Raw genomic sequence first — 18,882 nt, 5'->3', positions numbered from 1 at the left:
CAAGTATTGGGACTTTATACCACTGACAGTGTCTCCACAAATCCTTCCAAATCCACTGACAGGATAAACAAACTAACATCAGTGTCTACTCCCAAGTAACATTCCCAACATTGGAGTCCTAATCACCAATAATCAGTCTGATGGAGTCCATGTTGTTCATTAATGCCCAACAGCAGATTCCCAAAATTTCCAAAAAATTCCAAGCTTCATCACAGCAAGAGGCTACCAAGCAAACAGAGGACAAGCTTCAAGGATGTTCACAAAGTCTCCTTGAGAATGTGTAATGGAGAAATTACACTTCTATTATCTGAGCAATGCACACAAAATGCTGGAGGAACTTGGCAGGCCAGGCAGCATCTATGGAAAAGAGTACAGTCAACATTTTGGGCTGAGACGTTGACTATACTCTTTCCATAGGTGCGGCCTGGCCTGCTGTGTTCCTCCAGCACTTTGTGTGTGTCACTCAGATTTCTATCATCTGCAGTCTTTCTCTTGCTTCCATAAACTGTCTGTCTTCCTTCAACACTCTGAGGCACAGAGTCTCTGCATTAAATGCCAACCATTCCTTTGTCTCCAGGCATGCTGCTTGACCCACTTTATCCTTGCACTTTAGTATCTGCAATGACTCATGGCAATCATTGGCCAATGATATCCAATGTGAAGTAGGAGTTTTCGGGACAGCTTTGAGAAGCTCGAGTGTGTTCACCAAGTAACAGCTAATCTTAGATCGAAGTATTGTCTGTAGTAGCGAAGTGAGTTGCAGGTGACTTACTTCAATCATGTGGATTTGAGCTATATTTTCTTTTACATTTCTAGTCTATTGATGCTAGTCCATTGTTCTTTTACAATAATGCAACTATCTAATGCACCAACATATTATTATGTGTATGGTAAATAGAAACAAGTGACATTTTGAGTAATTCCCTGGAAAATACAAAAAACATTTATTTTTCAACATTGAAAAATAATCACTTCGCTGTCTGTCTCCAAACACAAGCATCATTGAAAACGTTTAAAATCTGCTTCCTTTTTTATTTTCAGTCATGGAAAAGCTTGTCCTCAAAGGCCCTGGAAATCAAGGAAGAGCTAACTGGTGTTCAGGTACTGTAAATTATTCAGAAGTGGCCAGAATTCTTTCATTGGCATAAGCTTTTTCTTCCATCATCAAAACTTGGCTGTTGATAGAGAAACACATATTGAAGTAGTGAGCTGGATTAATTATGATAAAATCCTCACCAACCAATGTTCGATTCAGGAGTTTCCATTTACGCCATGGTAGAAGACCCTCTTTCTTTGAGGATTAACTAACTAATCTTGTAACTGTGTAAATCAAGAATGAAGAGGACTGACAAATTAGAATTTAAGGAGAGCAGATGGCAAGCAGATCCAATCTATGGTAGCCATTTACATTACCCGGAAGCCCATGGGTAACAGCCAAGTATTGCCCTCTGTTAGCGAAACAGTTCATACCATCTTTCTTTGCAAACCTAAAGAATACACCTTCACAAGATGCAATGTCAAATTGGAAGTCTTGTCACAGTTTAACTCATAATCAGTATTGTGATTGCTAATGGAGTGTGTTTGCAAATTGCCATCACATTTTACTTATTTATTGAGGTACGGCATAGAATAGGCCCTGCAGGCCCTTTGAGCCGCACTGCTTAGCAACCCCCAGTTTAACATAGAAATATGGAAAACCTACAGCACAATACAGGCACTTTGGCCCACAAAGTTGTGCCGAGCATGTCCCTACCTTAGAAATAACTAGCTTACCTATAGCCCTCTATTTTTCTAAGCTCCATGTACCTTTACATTAACCCTAGCCTGATCACAGGACAATTTACATTGACCAATTAGCCTACTAACTGGTATGTCTTTGGACTGTGGGAGGAAACCAGAGCATCCAGAGGAAACCCACGCATTCACACAGAGAATCTACAAGCTCCTACAGGCCATGGCAGGAATTGAAACCGGGTTGCTAGTACTGGTGCTAATCTCTACACAATCGTGCTGCCCAGTACTTCTCATACATGCAAATGGTAACATGAGAAATACACATAAATATCTATAGGCAAGTACTTTATTAAACTGTATGAAAATGAAAGTAAAGGTGCTAACATTTGGAGAGGTTAAATAACTTTGTGACACACTGCAGATATGTGAATGATGAAAGCAGACATTAAAGAAATAATAAAGAAATAAGGCATAATAGAGTCAAAAGAAAGGTACATTTTACACGTTCTGCTTCTCCTACAAACAGAGTAAATTTCAAGTAGGATTTAAATCATTGCTTTCACTTTCCAAAATCTACATGAATTCAATTTTTCTTGCATAAGCGACAGGTTAGAGAGGTTTTTAGAAGCAGCAAGAAATAAGCAGGACAAACAGCATCTGTGAAGATAAAGGCAAAATCAATATTTTGGGTTAAGAACCTGAAACAGGGTTGGGAATATACAGGGAAGCTATGCAAATATGTAGGAGTTAGGGTGTGTGTGTGTGTGTGTGTGTGTGTGTGTGTGTGTGTGTGTGTGTGTGTGTGTGTGTGTGTGTGTGTGTGTGTGTGTGTGTGTGTGTGTGTGTGTGTGTGTGTGTGTGTGTGTAGAAGTTCAGACAGAGCTGTTAGGTCATAGGTGACATCAGATAAGAGAGGGATGATGGGCAAATGAAACTTTGTTGTGAAGGGGATAGGAAAAGTAAACCAAGAGAAAAGAAACCCAGGTTGATAGGTGTTGGGGTGATAGTTAAATAGAACCAGGTGGAGAAGGGTAACCAGTGTTGTTAGCAAGAGTGGAAGGGACAGAAATGGTGAACAACAAAAGGAGAGAGAACTTAGGTGGATTTGTTGGAGTGGAGAAAGAACAAGGGTGATAGAGGTTATCGGAAACTGGAAACTTCGATATTCTTACTATTTGGTTTTAGCGTACCGAAGAAGAATGTGAAATGTTGTTCTTCCAGTTTATGTTTAGCCTCAGCATGTAGCAAAGAAGGCTGAAGACATATGGGAATGCAAAGGGCAGTTTGAAATGACATGCAACCAGAAGTTCAAGATGACCATTGCAAATAAAGGACAAGTGTTCTGCTAAACCATGGCCTAGTCTATGCTGCATTTCCATAATATTGAATACAATAGACCATATACCTGCTCATCACCCATATATCTGTCCAGCTGTGTTTCCTCACCACTATCCTTCTCTGCCCCCACTCGGTTGTATCTACCTAATCTTCCAACCCTGCACACCACCCACCCACAAGAATATATTTTTCTTCTAAGTTGTTAATTTTTTTTTGAAACTGGTTATCAGGTTTTCCTGAAGAGTGATAGCCTTTGTTTAATGGAGGGAGATAACTTCCTGCTGCAACCAACATTACCATGTGCTCGTATATTGGCCATGCATGTCCAGCAGCTTGAAATAGGTGCCTTTACCATGGCCAACGGCACTTACAAATGGCCAAAGTTAAGGTGAGTCCTGACAAACTTAAGTAATTGGTTTAAAAGTCATTAATCCTTTCATAAGTACTCGATTATATTTGTCCAGGATGTGATTCAATTTCTCCAAATGATTATGTACATCATTATACATTGTTATGCTAATGTTATAAAAATAATATATAATTGATTTTTCCACTAAACCTTTCTTTTTTAAAATTTAGTGTTAATCATCTCCAAATGGAATATAGGAATTCAGCTATAAACCTACCCATGAGAAAAATTGCCACATAGTTATCTGATTTTATACTTGCAGATCTAAATTCCAAACCCACTTGACTACTTAATTGTTTTATTTATATCGAGGTTTTACTTGCAAACTTTTCAAAGGTGTTGGGAAATTCTCAGCTCTGGTAATTTAATTCCATGCAAACAGTTTTCTTGAGGGTTAGCAACTGAAAATATATTTCTTCCTCTCTGAAATGAAACACATTTACGATGATTTCCAGGTAAGATGCAGATTGGTCTGGAGGGGTGACCTGGTATTCCATTACTTGCACCACTCAGCACATCTGTTTCAAAGGATTATGTCATTCTCCTTCAATATTTCCTTTGGAGCATTGTATGGGAACTTTCTCTTTTTGTCTCTTTTTCTCAGAGCAACTATGATTGATCACTCTAGGGTCAATTATGTTTCACTATCACCACACGTCGGATTGGAATCATTGGATTGTGTACATGACTCTTTCATTGGCTCTTGGGAATCCCTGCGACATTGCTAAGTACCAGCAGTCACAAATAATCAAAATGCATGAATTTATTAGAATGAGTCAGACAACGCCCCATTACACCAGGGAAACCAGCAGTGCTAATATGGTGTAAGGAATGCATTTGAAGATTGTGATCCCACGAGTTCTTTAGAAAACAGTATCAGTGTGCCATGTAACACTGTTTTACCACACCTAAAAAGATCAAGATTTTCATGCCATATAGTTTGGTGGATCACAGCTCAAAAAAAGGTTAGATATCACTGAATCAGATGTTTTTGCAAGAATCACAGTTACTTAGAACAAGTCTGAGGTTCAGAATGTGGGCAGTGCAAAATAATGAGCAAAATATTCTAATCGTGGGAAATGTGGGCAGACCACAACTTCTGTCTTTGATGTGAAGTTGTTGTGCAATTATGATGCAGTTAATACATCCATGAAGATCATAGAGCTGGCTCATAAACCAAAGCAGCAATTAATTATTTTCTGCCTCCCCTTGAATGATGCTTCTCACTTCTTTGAGCTCCGTAAACCCAATACCAGTAAAGGGAAATTTGCTGAAGGAGCAAGATCTACCAGCATTTGGACAGACAAGGTCTGATTAGGAGTCAGCATGGCTCTGTGCATGGGAGGTTGTGTCTGATGAATCTTTTAATCCTTTGAAGAGGTAACCATAAGAGTAAATGAGGATAGGATCTGGATGGTTTCTGTGTGGACTTCAGCAAAGCTTTTGACAAAGTCCTGCTTAGCAGGCTGGGCTGAAAGGTTAGGTCCCAAAGAATCTAGCTAGCGAGCTAGCTAGGTGGTTTCCAAATTGGCTCAGAGGTAGGAAGGAGAGGGCGGTTGAAAGTTCTTTCTTAGAATGGAGGTTATCAGTTAGTAGTATGCCACAGAGATTAACCCTGGGACCTTTGCTACTTGTTATTTATATTAAATGATTTGGATGCAAATATATATGAATTCATCAGTAAGTTTTGGTTGACATTAAATTAGGAGCTGCTGTTGCTATATGAGGTGATACATTTTGGAAAGCCAAACCAGTGTAGGATTTATACTATATACAGTAGAGCACTAGGGGATGCAAGGGAACAGATCACCTAGGAGAACAAGTACATAGTTCATTAAAACAAAGTCAAAGGTAGATAAAAGGTGGTTAAGAAAGGCACTTAGCACAGTGGCCTTCATCAGTTACAGCATTGCATACAGAATTTGGGACGTTATGTTGCAGTTGTATAAGTCATTGGTGAGGCCACACTTGGAATACTGTGTACAGCTTTGGTCATCCTGTAATAAGAAAGATGTGGGTAAACTGTAAAGAGTACAGAGATTTACAAGGATTTTGTCAGGACTAGAGTGCCTGATTTATCATGAGAGGTTGGCCAGGCTAAGTCTTTATTCCTTGGAACAGAGGAGAATGAGGAACAACCTCATTCGAGAAGTCAAAAACTAGGGGTGAGCATTTAGAGTGAGTAGGGGAAAACCTAAAAAGGACCTGAGGAAACACTTTTTCATGTAGAGGGTGGTAAATTTATGGAATAATCTTCCAGTCAAAGTTTTTGAAGACAGATAGAATAACACAATTTAAGAAGCATTTAGATAGATACATGGAGAGGTATGGTCCAGAGGGATATGAACCAACACTGGATGGTGGTCAGCATGGACTGGATGGGCGGAAGGGCTGTATTGCTCTGTGACTCGAAGACTCTATAAACAATGTCATCTTGACGTTGACATTTGGGCATTGTGACTTCATTAGTATTATTAAAGTTTTATATTGTTTTTTGCAATGCTTTTGCACTATTTTTCTGCAAACGGGACAAGTAATTCTGTATTTTTGTATATTTTTGTATTTTTAAAAGGAAAATAGCAAAGGTGGTTAGTCAGATTCAAGCCTTTCAAGAAAAATCCTACACATTCACTCCTGACCTGGAGCTGCAAACTCATCTGAGACAGCAAATATCTCATTTCAGTGAAGTAGACATTCATGTTCTTGCTGCAGAAAATAAGAATAATTTCTACAAATCATCAACTGAAAGGCACTCACGTAAGATTCAAGACACACTACGCAAAATGAAAGCAACATTTCAGTGATGTTAGACCAACAATAAGGTACTTATTTGATTCAGGAGATGACTGATTGGTGTCCTTCTGAATATTACATTTACTTGTGTTATTAGTAAAAAGACTAATTTATTCTTTAAAAAAACAGCTGCGCCTTTTGAGAGTTATTTTATATTTCACAAAAATAATTGATTTGTATGAACAATTTAAAATGCCAGAGAGCTACAATATTTTTGAAGTTACTCTTTAGAATTAGTGGGAAACAATTGACACCAAACAACTTAAATTTAACAAATACTTCCCTGATGTCAACTCCCTGGGACTCAATTTTTCATTTAATACACTTAACCTAACATAATCCAGGTAACTTCACTAATCTTATAATTAATGTAGGAATCTAAAATTAATTTTTCAGTCACCAACTGAAGCTATTTAGTTATACTTAAATGAGTCCAAAATGCATGTTTTCCCTGTGACTACATGGGTTTAGTTTGCCACAACCAGTCTGGGTTCCGCAAATGGCTCAGATTTGCTGGGTCAAAAGAGAATCATGGGGCATTTCATGGATGTGTGAGAGAGAAAAGACTGCAGGGGAATAATATGGATGAGAAAGTTGGCATAGACTCGATGCGCCAAATGCCCTACCATATTATAGGAAAATATGAAATGTAAAGACAAGGTTGTAATTTGTTTAATACATACTTTGTGAATTAGGTGATGTATATTTTGGATGTTTTGAATTTGAGCCTAAAATTTCACAATTTATTTACTACAAAATCATGAAACATTGCAATCAACATATTTGACTGAATAATACTTAAATATTACATTAAACATTCCGTGCTGTCTTTGGTAAATAGTGAAGAAACCTGCTTGCTTCTCAACAATTTGGAACTCCCCACTGAGAGACGGGAAATCAAAACAGCAATAAAGTCTCCACACATGGTACGAAACTGCACTTCTAAATAAAATCACTGAACAGTCAAAGCATCCAATTGTTACAGCACCATCTTTGGGAAGGTGCATGAACATAGAGTATGATATTGGACAATTTAAAGTGAGTTAGCACAAAGCAAAAAGAAAGAAAATAGACAAAAATGGAGGTTGGGTCAGGCAGAATACTGAAGTCATTTTGTGTGTCTTTGATTTGCCTTTCCATTAATGGGCATGTAGCCCACTTTCATAAAGCTTGCTTGTACGCATTCACCACTGGCTACAACTTTGAGATTCCTGGATTTGGATGAGATACCTAAAAAAGGTACAACAAGCACAAGAAATGAGTGAGCGGTCTGGGTAGATAAATGCAAATTTGGTTTGAGAGTGACTGTCCCACGCATTCTACTTGTTGAATAAACCTGACCCAGTATATAGCAACATATCGCAGGCAACAAGCACTCAAGCTGAGTCAGTCTTTCATGAAGTACTGGATGTCAGAAAGGTGAGTAGAGGTATGACTGGCTCTCTGCTAGCCTCTCTCCTACTCCTCATTATTGCTGTGGACTGTGGAAGCCCTGAGTGAGGAGCACGAACTTCCAACATTGAGTGTGAGAAATTGACTGCCATCTGAGGCCAGGGACAGACGTACACTGTGCTTGGTGGTGTGCCCATTTTGATATTGTGGGAGCTGACGTTAATCCTTTGCCAGCATCCTTGGCACATTCTTGTCAGTAGACCAACCGCGACAACCCACATCCTGGATCCTCTCAGCCCCCTTTGTAAACCAAGAGCCTGAGCAATAAAAGTGTCATCATCCTGACCAGTTCTCCCTCAAGCAATATCTGTACTCTGCCTTCAACCTTCAATCCTCAAGTTACTCATCGACTCCCTCTGTACTTAATGCAAAATATTTATTGACACCAGTCAACAGTCTGTTAAAGTGTATGTTGTAGAGTAGTCTAAAGCAATTTTTACTCAGAGAGATTATGTAGTGTTGAGGGCACATAAACCACAGCAGCTTCTTCCAATAAAAACAGATTGATTTCTACAGGAAAAGAAGTGCAATTTACTGGACAGTGCACAAGAGACTGAAATATCTGGGGCAGATGCTGGAATTTGGAGAAACAAATAATCTGTTGGAGGAACTCAGCAGGTCAAGCAGCGTCTGTAGTGGGAAAGGAATTGTCTGTGTGTCAAAGCCCTGCAAGATAGTTGCATTTAATTTATATGTATAAAATCAATGACTGTAACAAAAAAACACTGACATCATCTTAATAAAATTGACTGTCCTGATGAATGGTCTCGACCAAAAACATTGACTATTTACACTTTTCCACGGGTGTTGCCTGACCTTCCAAGTTCTTCCAGCATTTTGTGTGTGTTGCTTGGATTTCCAGCAACCGCAGATTTTCTTGTCTTCCTGCCTCCCCGCTCTGCCCAGTTACAGGACAGTCATTAAATGCAGCATGATAGATAATGAAGCTTTACTGTGTCACATTATTTGTCTGTAAGATGTCATCAAAAGATAAAGATTAGTGAAGCTGTGGAGGACTGTATAGGCTGAAGATCTTTTCCCTGTTGAAGAGTTAATGGATCCAGAAGAATAAATGAAAAGATAACTGATGACATAATGTGGCAGTAACACATACTGTTAGTATATTTGAGTTGATTTTATTGCACTTTACAAGCAAGGTGATTCTTTAGACATTCATTGACTTGTTTCAATTGTTAATGCTGTTTTAAAAAAAGGTAGCATTAATGGTATTGCAGAGAGAGATAACATGTATATCAGTGTATAGAAATTGCTTTTATTTCAACATGAAATGGTACATATTTTAACAAATTTGTAGTTTTCAACTGTTGGAACTGCCTGAAAGAATTACTTGAATATATGAAAGCAATTTTATCTCTCTAAATTAGCATAATTGGAATAGAGAAATGAAAATGCCAGACTCTGAAATCTAGCTCAAATATACAGATATAAATTAAGGTTAAATAACATGCATGCAAAATCAACAGAATTTTAGTGATTTCCTGAGTCGGATATCAGTCACAGCTGACCAGCCAGGTGAACCAAATAAGAAACAAGTCTGATGATGTAAGCAACTTATGGAAGTCCATTTCCAGGTTCCACTCAGAAACCCAGACCTTGTTCTCTTGGACACTCTTTTCTACATCTTTCCCATTGTACACCCCAGAACTGCCATGGTTATTTCTGAGCAGTGATGCCCACAGGCTTGCACCCTCTGAAACTGTGGGTAACCTTTGCACCCCTTCACTTATTGGCTGGTTATTAAGGAGCCACTTGTGGATGAGATTCAGTTGAAACCCAACAGCTAAACTCAGCTACCCTCTGATATTTTCATTCAGGATCGTCATCTGTTTCCCACCCTCAGATCAAGTCCGTCCATTTATTCTACAAGTATATGCATGAGCTATAAGCAGAATAGGTATCACAAGGCTTTACTGCTCTGACAGTGCAGTCTTCTGCAGTTTATCAGTCACATATTGTGTTTGAATTATGTGTATCACTGAAATGCATGCACTATAAATTAACATTGTTCTGAAATAAAGGTTAATCACCTGTATTTGGCATTGTTTTAAATGTTTGGAAATAAATATGAAATAAAGTATATTAACACAATTTGTTATCTGTATCAATGCAAACAACTATATACTTTGTACAAAGATTAGTGTGAATGAAATGTTTTAAAATAGGGTGATATGCTGAACTGTCATACAACAGACATGGTAGAACCCCTAGAATTTAGAAGTATTGCCTACAGAATGGGATCTCTGCTTCTGAGTGTACTTTGAGATAAACATTGGAAGAGAAATCCTAGGAACTGTGAGCTTCTAACACTTAACACTTCAACTCTCCTTTAGTGCTGAAAAGTTGCCTTTGCTTCAGTGCGATGATACTATTTTTTCTTCTTGGTATGTTTAATCTTGAGATAAAGAAACTCTGGTGTTGATGTTTTGTTCGATTAAGGGTAATGGGGAATTTGTATGTGGTAAGTAAACCATGCTCAGGAGCAAAACCACTGGATAAACCTGACCTCTATGGCCCTTCTTGTCATCATTCTGCATTTATTCTGTCCAGCTGATGGAGCAGATGTGGTCCACAATTCACCGTCAAGCTGTTGCAGTCACCTGAGCCATTTTTCATTTCATCTAGAATACAGGAGAGAATTTTGTCTGCAGAAATGTGAAGTAAAAATCTTCAAGGACATTGGGGCGTGATGGTGATGGGATGGCTCTCATACTAATAGCTATGTGAGTGGTTGACTGATGGTGTGCATAGATCCTGGGTATGCCAACATCAACGTCCCTTTGGTGTGGTTCTCTCTGTCCCCAGTGCTGTGTAGGAATGTTCCACTGCCATGGAACTTTCCATTCAGTTGGATCATGTCATACCAAATGTCATTCATGGAAACATTTGTATGGAAGAACTCTTCTGATCACAGTTGATCAGACATTGTCTGCCTGGAATGTCCTCATAGGCTGGGGAAAGGTGAGAATGGATCTTCAAGGGCTCCCCACGCAAGTGGAAGTAAACTTATTGTCAAAGTACATAACACTGTATATGTCACAGCATACTATGTTGTGATTCATTTTCTTGTAGGAATTGACATAAAAATAAAGAAGTATAAACAAATTTTTGAAAAAAAACAAGTATAAATAAACCAATGTGCAAAAGAAGACAAACTGTGCAAATAAAAACAATGTTTATGCCAGTGTAGTGGTATCTGCACCAGACTTAAAGGCAAATACCTGTAGTCCCGGTTTAAATTCAGCCAGCTCCTGGCATGCTTTCTATCTGAGCTGTGCTGATCATCAAGTTAGCAACTCGGCCTTGTAAAAAACAGACAAATGCTAAAGAAACAGCAAGATTGCCACCCAATGTGCCACAACGCGCAGAGCGGAACAACTATATATAAAATACAGAGAACATGCGGTACTATGCTCATGACTGATTCAGACCATCAGAGTTATTGAACAGAATATTTCATCACCTGAACTTTAAAACAAGCACAGTGATCTTGCATGGCTGGTGAGAATGACCCTTGCTGTCAGGTCCTACATGTACAGCTAAAGTATTTGCATTACTGCACACCACCTCCAAAGTGGCTTTAGTAAAATTAAGATCATCATCTCCTTCTGCAATGTGCATTTGCCAGTAAGCTCTGGAAAGAGATGTAATTATTTTACTGAGGTTACATTTCACAGTTCTCTGTGTTCTGCAGGCTACTCTCAGGAACTCGTGCTGAGACAAGTGCTAACTGTTGCTGAAAGATCAGTTTTGAGTCTGTCTGAAATTTGTCTTTCAACACAAAACTCTGTCCACAGTCGACTGTTGCAAAATGAAAACTTCCAAGATCCAGGTACATCCAGGAGAGCACAGGAAAGCTCGGTGCAGCCTGTGCAGAGACTCATTGGAGAAGGGAAACACAGGTACACAAGAAAATAGGAGCAGGTATATGCCAGCAGATCGCTTTAGCCAGCTGGCCAGTTAATACATTTATGTCTGATCTCAATTTGTCTACACAAGTTTCTCAGTTCCTCAATCTTTCTAACATTCATCTCTTATCATATTAAAGTTCCTAATAATTTGGACTTCATATGCTCAGGGACAAATAATACCCTCGAGGAAAGTGAACATCTATACACCTCAGTTTTAAATGACTGGTTCCTAATTTTGGAACGATTTCCCCTTGTTCCTGACTCTCCAAATAGTGAAACATCTCAACATTTTGAGTACACGCAATGTTGTCTACTTGGACTGTAGTATTTGACAAGGTCCCTCGGTGTGCTGGAACAGAAGATTAAGTCACATGGGATCCACATTGAGTTGGTAAGATGGTTACAAATTTGGCTTGGTCATAGAAGACAGAGGGTAGTGGTGGATATGTATTTCTCTGATTGGAGATCTGTGAACAAGAATACAGTTAGACATAGAGTTGGAAATTTGGCCAGAGAAATGGTGAATAGAACTTAATTCCCAAAATATGAAATGACATATTTTGGGAAGTCAAATGCAAGAGGGAAGTATGCAGTAAATAGCACCCATGAGGAACAATGATGAGTAGAGAGATATTGGTGTGCAAGTCCATAGTTTCCAAAAAGTTGTAACACAAATAGATCATATAGTAAAGAAAGCATTTGGCAAGCATGCCTTCATTGATTGGAGCATTGAGTATCAAAGTTGGGAAGGCATGCTGTGGCTATATAAAACTTTTGTTTAGGCCCCTTCTAAGGAGCTGTGTGCAATTCAATAAATATCTGAAGGCTTTATAGAGGATGCAGAATAGTCTCACCAGGACATGGTCTGGATTAGGGTGTGTCAGGTTTGTAAAAAGAGATTAGATTATTTTGTCTAGAGCATCAGAGTCTGAAAAAAGTAAATATTGCAAAAATATGAGAGGCATAGAAAGGGTAGATAGAGTTTTTCTCAGGGTGGAAAGGTCATATATTGCAGAGCGTAAGTCTGAGATGAGAGGAGAAAATTTCAAAGGAGATTTGTGAAGCAATTTTATTTTACACAGAGAAGGAGATACCTATAATATGCTGTCAGAGCAGGTGATAGAAGTAGAAATGTTAGTAATATTTAAGAGGCATTTTACCAGACACGTAAATAGCCAGGAAATTGAGAGCTGCAAACCAGGAGCAGGCAAATGGATTCTTTAGCTTGGCACCATGCTTGGCGCAGACATGGTGGGCCTGTTCCTGTGCAGTATCCTAATATTTACCCCATCAAGACCCTTAGTATCTTATACAAGGTCATCCTTCATTCTTCTGAACTCCAAAAAATAAAGACCCTTATTATCTAGCTTTCCTCAATATGATGACCCTTTAATCCAAGCATCTCCTTTGGACTGCCCCTAGTGCTTCCATATCGTTTTTGTAGGTAATGGTGCTCAATTTTCCAGCAGTGTCCTCACTACTCTAACCACCACCTCAGTACAGGAATACTATTATGCCTTTTTTTGTTCTAATTATGTTCTTTCTTATAAAACCTGTGTGTAATTTGTTTTTGTTATGTATGTTTTGTATCTGATGTTTTGTGCCTTTGATGTTACCAGCTACCTCCCCACTCAACTATATTCTACCATATTGAGTTCTGCCCCTTCCTACCCTTTTTTTCTAATTCCTACCCCCTTATTTTTATTCCTACCCCCTTCCGTTCCTGTCCTGACAAACGGGTTCAGTCCAAAACAACTGTTCATTTCCCTCCAAAGATGCTGCCTGACTTGCTGAGTTCCTCCAGCATTTTGTATCCATGGGTAAGAGTATCCATGGGCATATGGAATGGAAGAGGCTACAGGGAAATAAATGGGAGTATGGGATTAATGGGATTTTGCTCGGAGAACCAATACAGAACAGATTCTCCGAATGGCTTCATTCTATGTTGCACAAAAAAAAACGAGAAAATAGATACCATGCTGATGTAATATTTAAGCAAATGTGATATCGCCTGAAGTGACATTTGAATGCATATTTTGCAAGTTAAATATATTTTCGAAAAGAGAATTAATTGCTACCATTTGTCAACAGGTTCATAATCGTATTTTTTTCAGTTTACATAAATCCAATTATAGGGATCTTAAATCACTTTAGGCATAGCTGTTCCAACCAAACGTACACAACAGGAGGAGCTGTCCATTGATGATTGCATCTAATTCCTGTTGCTTCAATTACTGTCCCCCGAAGTTTCACACCTACTCGCAATGATTATGTTTTTCTCTGCTGGTTTCTATTGCTTGAGGACAGGCTCTCAGACTCCAGCGGTGTTCCTGGAGACTTCTTCAAAGGCAGTTAACAGCTGACAGAACTGGCTGTTAGATCTGTGAGTCATGCCCTGTTTACGATAACGCTTTACATAACATTAGTCAATACAATGGTGTCGTCTTCAAAGGCTCAAACTCCCAATTTGTAACTTTTGCTAGGTATTAGTCGACTGTACAGACTGGCGGTAGATTAGTGCACGGCAATCAACGTTGGTGTCTTGGAGAGAGTGAGATCTGTAAACCGCAAGGCATTTCAGAACTGGTCGAGAGTTTACGTTGAATGTCGTGATTTGGAACATTGTAACGCTGCGTTCCCAATTTCGGGACCGTTGCCCACACTGAAATTCAGAAGGAAGGGTGGTTTCTTGTGGAGTGATTTGATATGTTCTTCAGAATTTTTAAAAAGTGTATTCATATTACTGAGAGTTATAAAGAGATTAACCGTTATTTTAATTTATTTCTATCAGTCTTATTTTATTTTCATCTAAATCTTTGCAAGTGTTTGTTCAGCTTCAATTGGCAAAGTGCCGATTATTTTAAGGGGTTTTTTTGCCCTGAATTTCAGAGATGTAAATGCACTTTTTTGGAATTAGTAGTGCTGAAGTAGATTAACATCCTGCATTACAGCAGTGCCGATAATGTGCTGCAGCGGTAACAGTGATTGCAAGACTTGCGGCGCCGTGCTCCTGTAGCGAGCTGTAAACGTGTTAAGACCTCCGCATCGTCACCTTCGAAACAGCAGCCAACTTTGACTCTCACAGCTACCTGGACTATTCCTCTTCCCACCCTGTCGCTTGCAAAAAGGCTATCCCCTTCTCACAATTCCTCCGTCTCAGCCGCATCTGCTCTCAGGATGAGGCTTTTCATTCCAGGACGAAGGAGATGTCTTCCATTTTTTAAGCAAAGGGGCTTCCCTTCGTCCACCATCAACTCTGCTCTCAAACCCATCTCTCCCATTTCCCGCACATCTGCCCTCACCCCATCCACCCGCCACCCCACTCGGGATAGGGTTCCCCTTGTCCTTACCTACCATCCCTCCAGCCTCCAGGTCCAACATATAACTCTCCGTAACTTCCGCCACCTCCAACGTGATCCCACTACCAAACACATTTTTCCCTCCCTCCCCCCCCCTTTCTGCTTTTCGCAGGGATCGCTCCCTACGCGACACCCTTGTCCATTCATTCCCCCCCCCATCCTTTCCCACCGATCTCCCTCCTGGGATTTATCCTTGTAAACGGAACAAGTGCTACACCTGCCCTTACACTTCCTTCCTCACCACCATTCAGGGCCCCAGAACGTCCTTCCAGGTGAGGCGACACTTCACCTGTGAGTCGGCTGGTGCGGTATACTGCGTCCGGTGCTCCCGATGTGGCCTTTTATATATTGGTGAGACCTGATGCAGACTGGGAGACCGTTTCGCTGAACACCTACGCTGGGTCCGCCAGAAAAAGCAGGATCTCCCAGTGGCCACACATTTTAATTCCACGTCCCATTCCCATTCTGATATGTCTATCCATGGCCTCCTCTACTGTCAAAATGAATCCAAACCTTATATACCGGCTGGGTAGCCTCCAACCTGATGGCATGAGCATTGACTTATCTAACTTCCGTTAGTGCCCCCCTCCCCTTCTTACCCCATCCCTGACATATTTAGTTGTTTGCCTGTTCTCCATCTCCCTCTGGTGCTCCCCCCCCCCCCATGTCCTTTCTTTCTCCTGAGGCCTCCCGTCCCATGATCCTTTCCCTTCTCCAGCTCTGTATCACTTTCCCCAATCACCTTTCCAGCTCTTAGCTTCATCCCACCCCCTCCGGTCTTCTCCTATCGTTTCGCATTTCCACCTCCCCCAACTACTTTCAAATCTCTTGCTATCTTTCCTTTCGGTTAGTGCTGACAAAGGGTCTCAGCCCGAAATGTCAACATCGCTTCTCCGTATAGATGCTGCCTAGCCTGCTGTGTTCTACCAGCATTTTGTGTGTGTTGTTGCTAGCCAATTTCAGCAACCTGTTTACAGAGCAGGCAGAGAAAGGGAGGATGGCAGTAAGGGGTAGCTTTCTTAAATTAAACATATAAAAAAAAGACATCGGAGCAGGATTGAGCCATTCGGCCCATCAAATCTGCTCCGCCATTCCATCATAGCTGATTTAGTAACCCTCTCAGCCCATTCTACTGCCTTCTCCCCATAACCTGTGACAGCCTTACTAATTAATAACCTCTCAACCTCTCTTTTAAATACACCCACTCACTTGGCTTCCAAAGCCATCTGTGGCAATGAATTCCTCTATTCTAAGGCTGTGCCCACTGGTCCTACACTCCGCACTGTAGGAAACATCCTCTCTACATCCACTCTGTCTAGACCTTTCAATATTCAATAGGTTTCAGTGATATTTATCATCAGAATTTCCCCTTCAGAAAGTCATGCTGATATTGGCCAATTTTATCCTGTACCTCCAAGTACTCTGATCCTCATCCTTCTTTATAGCTTTTGTGCTGTCTTTGACTTCCCTTGTCCGCTATGGTTGCCTCATCCTCCCATTAGAATACTTCTTCCTCTTTGGAATGTATCTTTCATGCACCTTCTGGATTGCCCCCAGAAATACCAGTCATTGCTACTCCATTCAATTTTGGCCAGCTCCTCTCTCATGTCTCTGTAATTCCCTTTTCTCCACTGGAATACCAATACATCTGATTTTAGCTTCTTCTCAAACTGCAAGGTGAATTCTATGATATTACGATCACTCTCCTAAGGGTTCCTTTATCCTACACTCTCTAAGCAAATCTGGTTCATTATATAACACCAAATCCAGAATAGCTGATTCCCTAGTGGACACAGTCACAAGCTTCTTTAAAAAAAATCTCATAGGCATTCTACAAATTCCCTTTTGGTTTTCCCAATCCTCCCACATATTGTGATCTCTCATGATCGTCACAACATTGCCCTTTTTACAAGCCTTTTCTATTTCTCATTGTAAGTTGTAGCCCACATCCTTGCTACTGTTCGGAAGCCTGTATATAACACCCATCAGGATCTTTTTACCCTTGCAGTTTCTTAACTCTGCACACAAGGATGCTACGTCTTCCGATCCGGTGTCACCTCTTTCAAAGCATTTGACTTTATTTTTTTACCAACAGTCACCCCACCTCCTCTGCCTACATACCAATCCTTAAGATTCAATGTGTATCTTTGGATGTTAAGCTCCAAACTATGATCTTCCTTCAGCCATGACTGAGAGATGCCACAACATCATACCTGCCAATCTCTAACGCTCTGCAAGATCATCTACCTTATTCCGTATGTGTGCATTCAAATGTAAAACTTTTGATTTTGATTTTGCCCTCCTGTTGCACTGCACCTCATCCCACTGACAGCAATTTTGCCCTATCATCAGCCTGTCCTTCCTCACAATCTCACTAAATACTGCTGCCAGTTGAATACCTACTGCCCCATCCTCAACCCTATCACTCAAGTTCCCCTGCCAAATTAGTCTAATCCCTCCTCAACAGCTCCAGAAAACATGCCCAAAAGGATAATAGTCCCCCTCTGGTGCAGGTGTAACATCCTTTTTTTACAGGCCATACCTTCCCCAGAAGAGATCCCAATGATCCAGAAAAATTAAACCCAACCCCTGCATCAATTCTTCAGCCATGCATTCATTAACCAGGTCATCTTATTCTAACCCTCACTGGCATGTGGCACAGGCAGCAATCCAGAGGTTACTACCCTGGATATCCTGCTTTGCACATTTCTGTCTAACTCCCCATATTCTCTCTTCAGGACCACCTCCCTTTTCCTACCTATGTTGTTGGTATCAATATATATCACAACTTCTGACGGTTCACCCTTCCCCTTTAGGATGTTGTGGACCCGATCAGAGACGTCCCTGACTCTTGCACCTGGGAGGCAACATACCATTCAGGGTGTCTCTTTCACGTCCACAGACTTTGCTTTCTGCTTCTTTGCTTTTGGAATCCCCTCTCACTACTGCCCTCTTCTTCACCCCCCGGCCTTTCCTTCTGAGCCACAGAGCCAGAATCGGAGGAAGAGACCTGGTCACTGTAGCCCCGGTAGGTTGCCTGCTTCAACAGTATCTAAAGCGGTGCAGTATACTTATTACTGAGGTGAATGACCAGAGATACGCTGCACTGGCTGCCTATTCCTCTTCCCTCTCCTGACAGCCACCCAGGTACCTGCCTCCTGCAATTCAGGGTCGTGACTACCTCACTGTAACTCCAAGCTATCACCTCCTCATTCTCCTATTTGAGCCGAAAGTCATCAAGCTACAGCTCCAATTCTTCAACATGGGCTCTAAGGAGCTGCAGCTCGATGCACTTTGTACAAATGTAGTTTTCACTGAGACTGGAGGTCTCCCAGAGTTCCCACATCTCACACAAAAAGCACACCACTACTGCCGAACCCATTCTCAGTGTACTTTCTATGTGCTAAAATCTTACTTACTTAGAGCCTCTGTCTGTGTTTGCTCAAGCCTGTTGAGCCAAAGCCAGATCAGTCTGACATTGCCCCCGCAACAGCAGCAGCTCAGCATACGCCTCCTGTTTATTGATTGCAGCGTGCTGAGGAAGAACCAAAAAGCACCCGAGCCCTTTTTAAACCTTGCACTGTGTCACTCACAAATGATGTCTTGCACTGACCAAAAGACAGCCAAGAAGCAACTGAGCTCTTTTCAAACCATGCGCTGTCAGCAGCAAATGACTGCTTGTTCTGATTGCAGCCTGCCAAAAAGGAGTTGAAAAGCAACCGAGCTCTTCTCAAACCTCCGGCTGCATAACCAATGAACAAACTCTCATGCTGATTGCAGCCCATCGAGAAAGAAATTAATAATACTAACATTGCATTTGCCTTCCTTACCATTGACTCAGCCTGCAAGTTAACTTTTAGGGAATCCT

At 40.7% G+C, this 18,882-nt stretch overlaps 1 protein-coding gene across 5 annotated transcripts in view; it reads left to right on the top strand.

Annotated features, from left to right (window-relative positions):
• The window catches only part of LOC132379566 (kinase non-catalytic C-lobe domain-containing protein 1), a 154,117-nt gene extending 144,222 nt beyond the window's left edge, over positions 1–9,895 (top strand). For 4 of the 5 annotated variants that reach the window (XM_059947627.1, XM_059947626.1, XM_059947625.1 and 1 more), the window contains 3 exons: positions 1,042–1,101; positions 3,303–3,460; positions 6,054–9,890. In XM_059947627.1, coding sequence (XP_059803610.1) covers positions 1,042–1,101; positions 3,303–3,460; positions 6,054–6,285 — 450 coding nt within the window. In that variant the 3' untranslated portion in view covers positions 6,286–9,890. Of the gene's footprint in view, positions 1–1,041; positions 1,102–3,302; positions 3,461–6,053 lie in introns of all 5 variants that reach the window. The other variant, XM_059947624.1, reaches the window with a different exon arrangement.
• The last annotated feature ends 8,987 nt before the right edge of the window (positions 9,896–18,882 follow it).

This window comes from Hypanus sabinus, chromosome 22, assembly GCF_030144855.1.
Source record: "Hypanus sabinus isolate sHypSab1 chromosome 22, sHypSab1.hap1, whole genome shotgun sequence".
NCBI lineage: Eukaryota > Metazoa > Chordata > Chondrichthyes > Myliobatiformes > Dasyatidae > Hypanus > Hypanus sabinus.
This window is presented reverse-complemented; position numbering and strand designations above follow the sequence as displayed.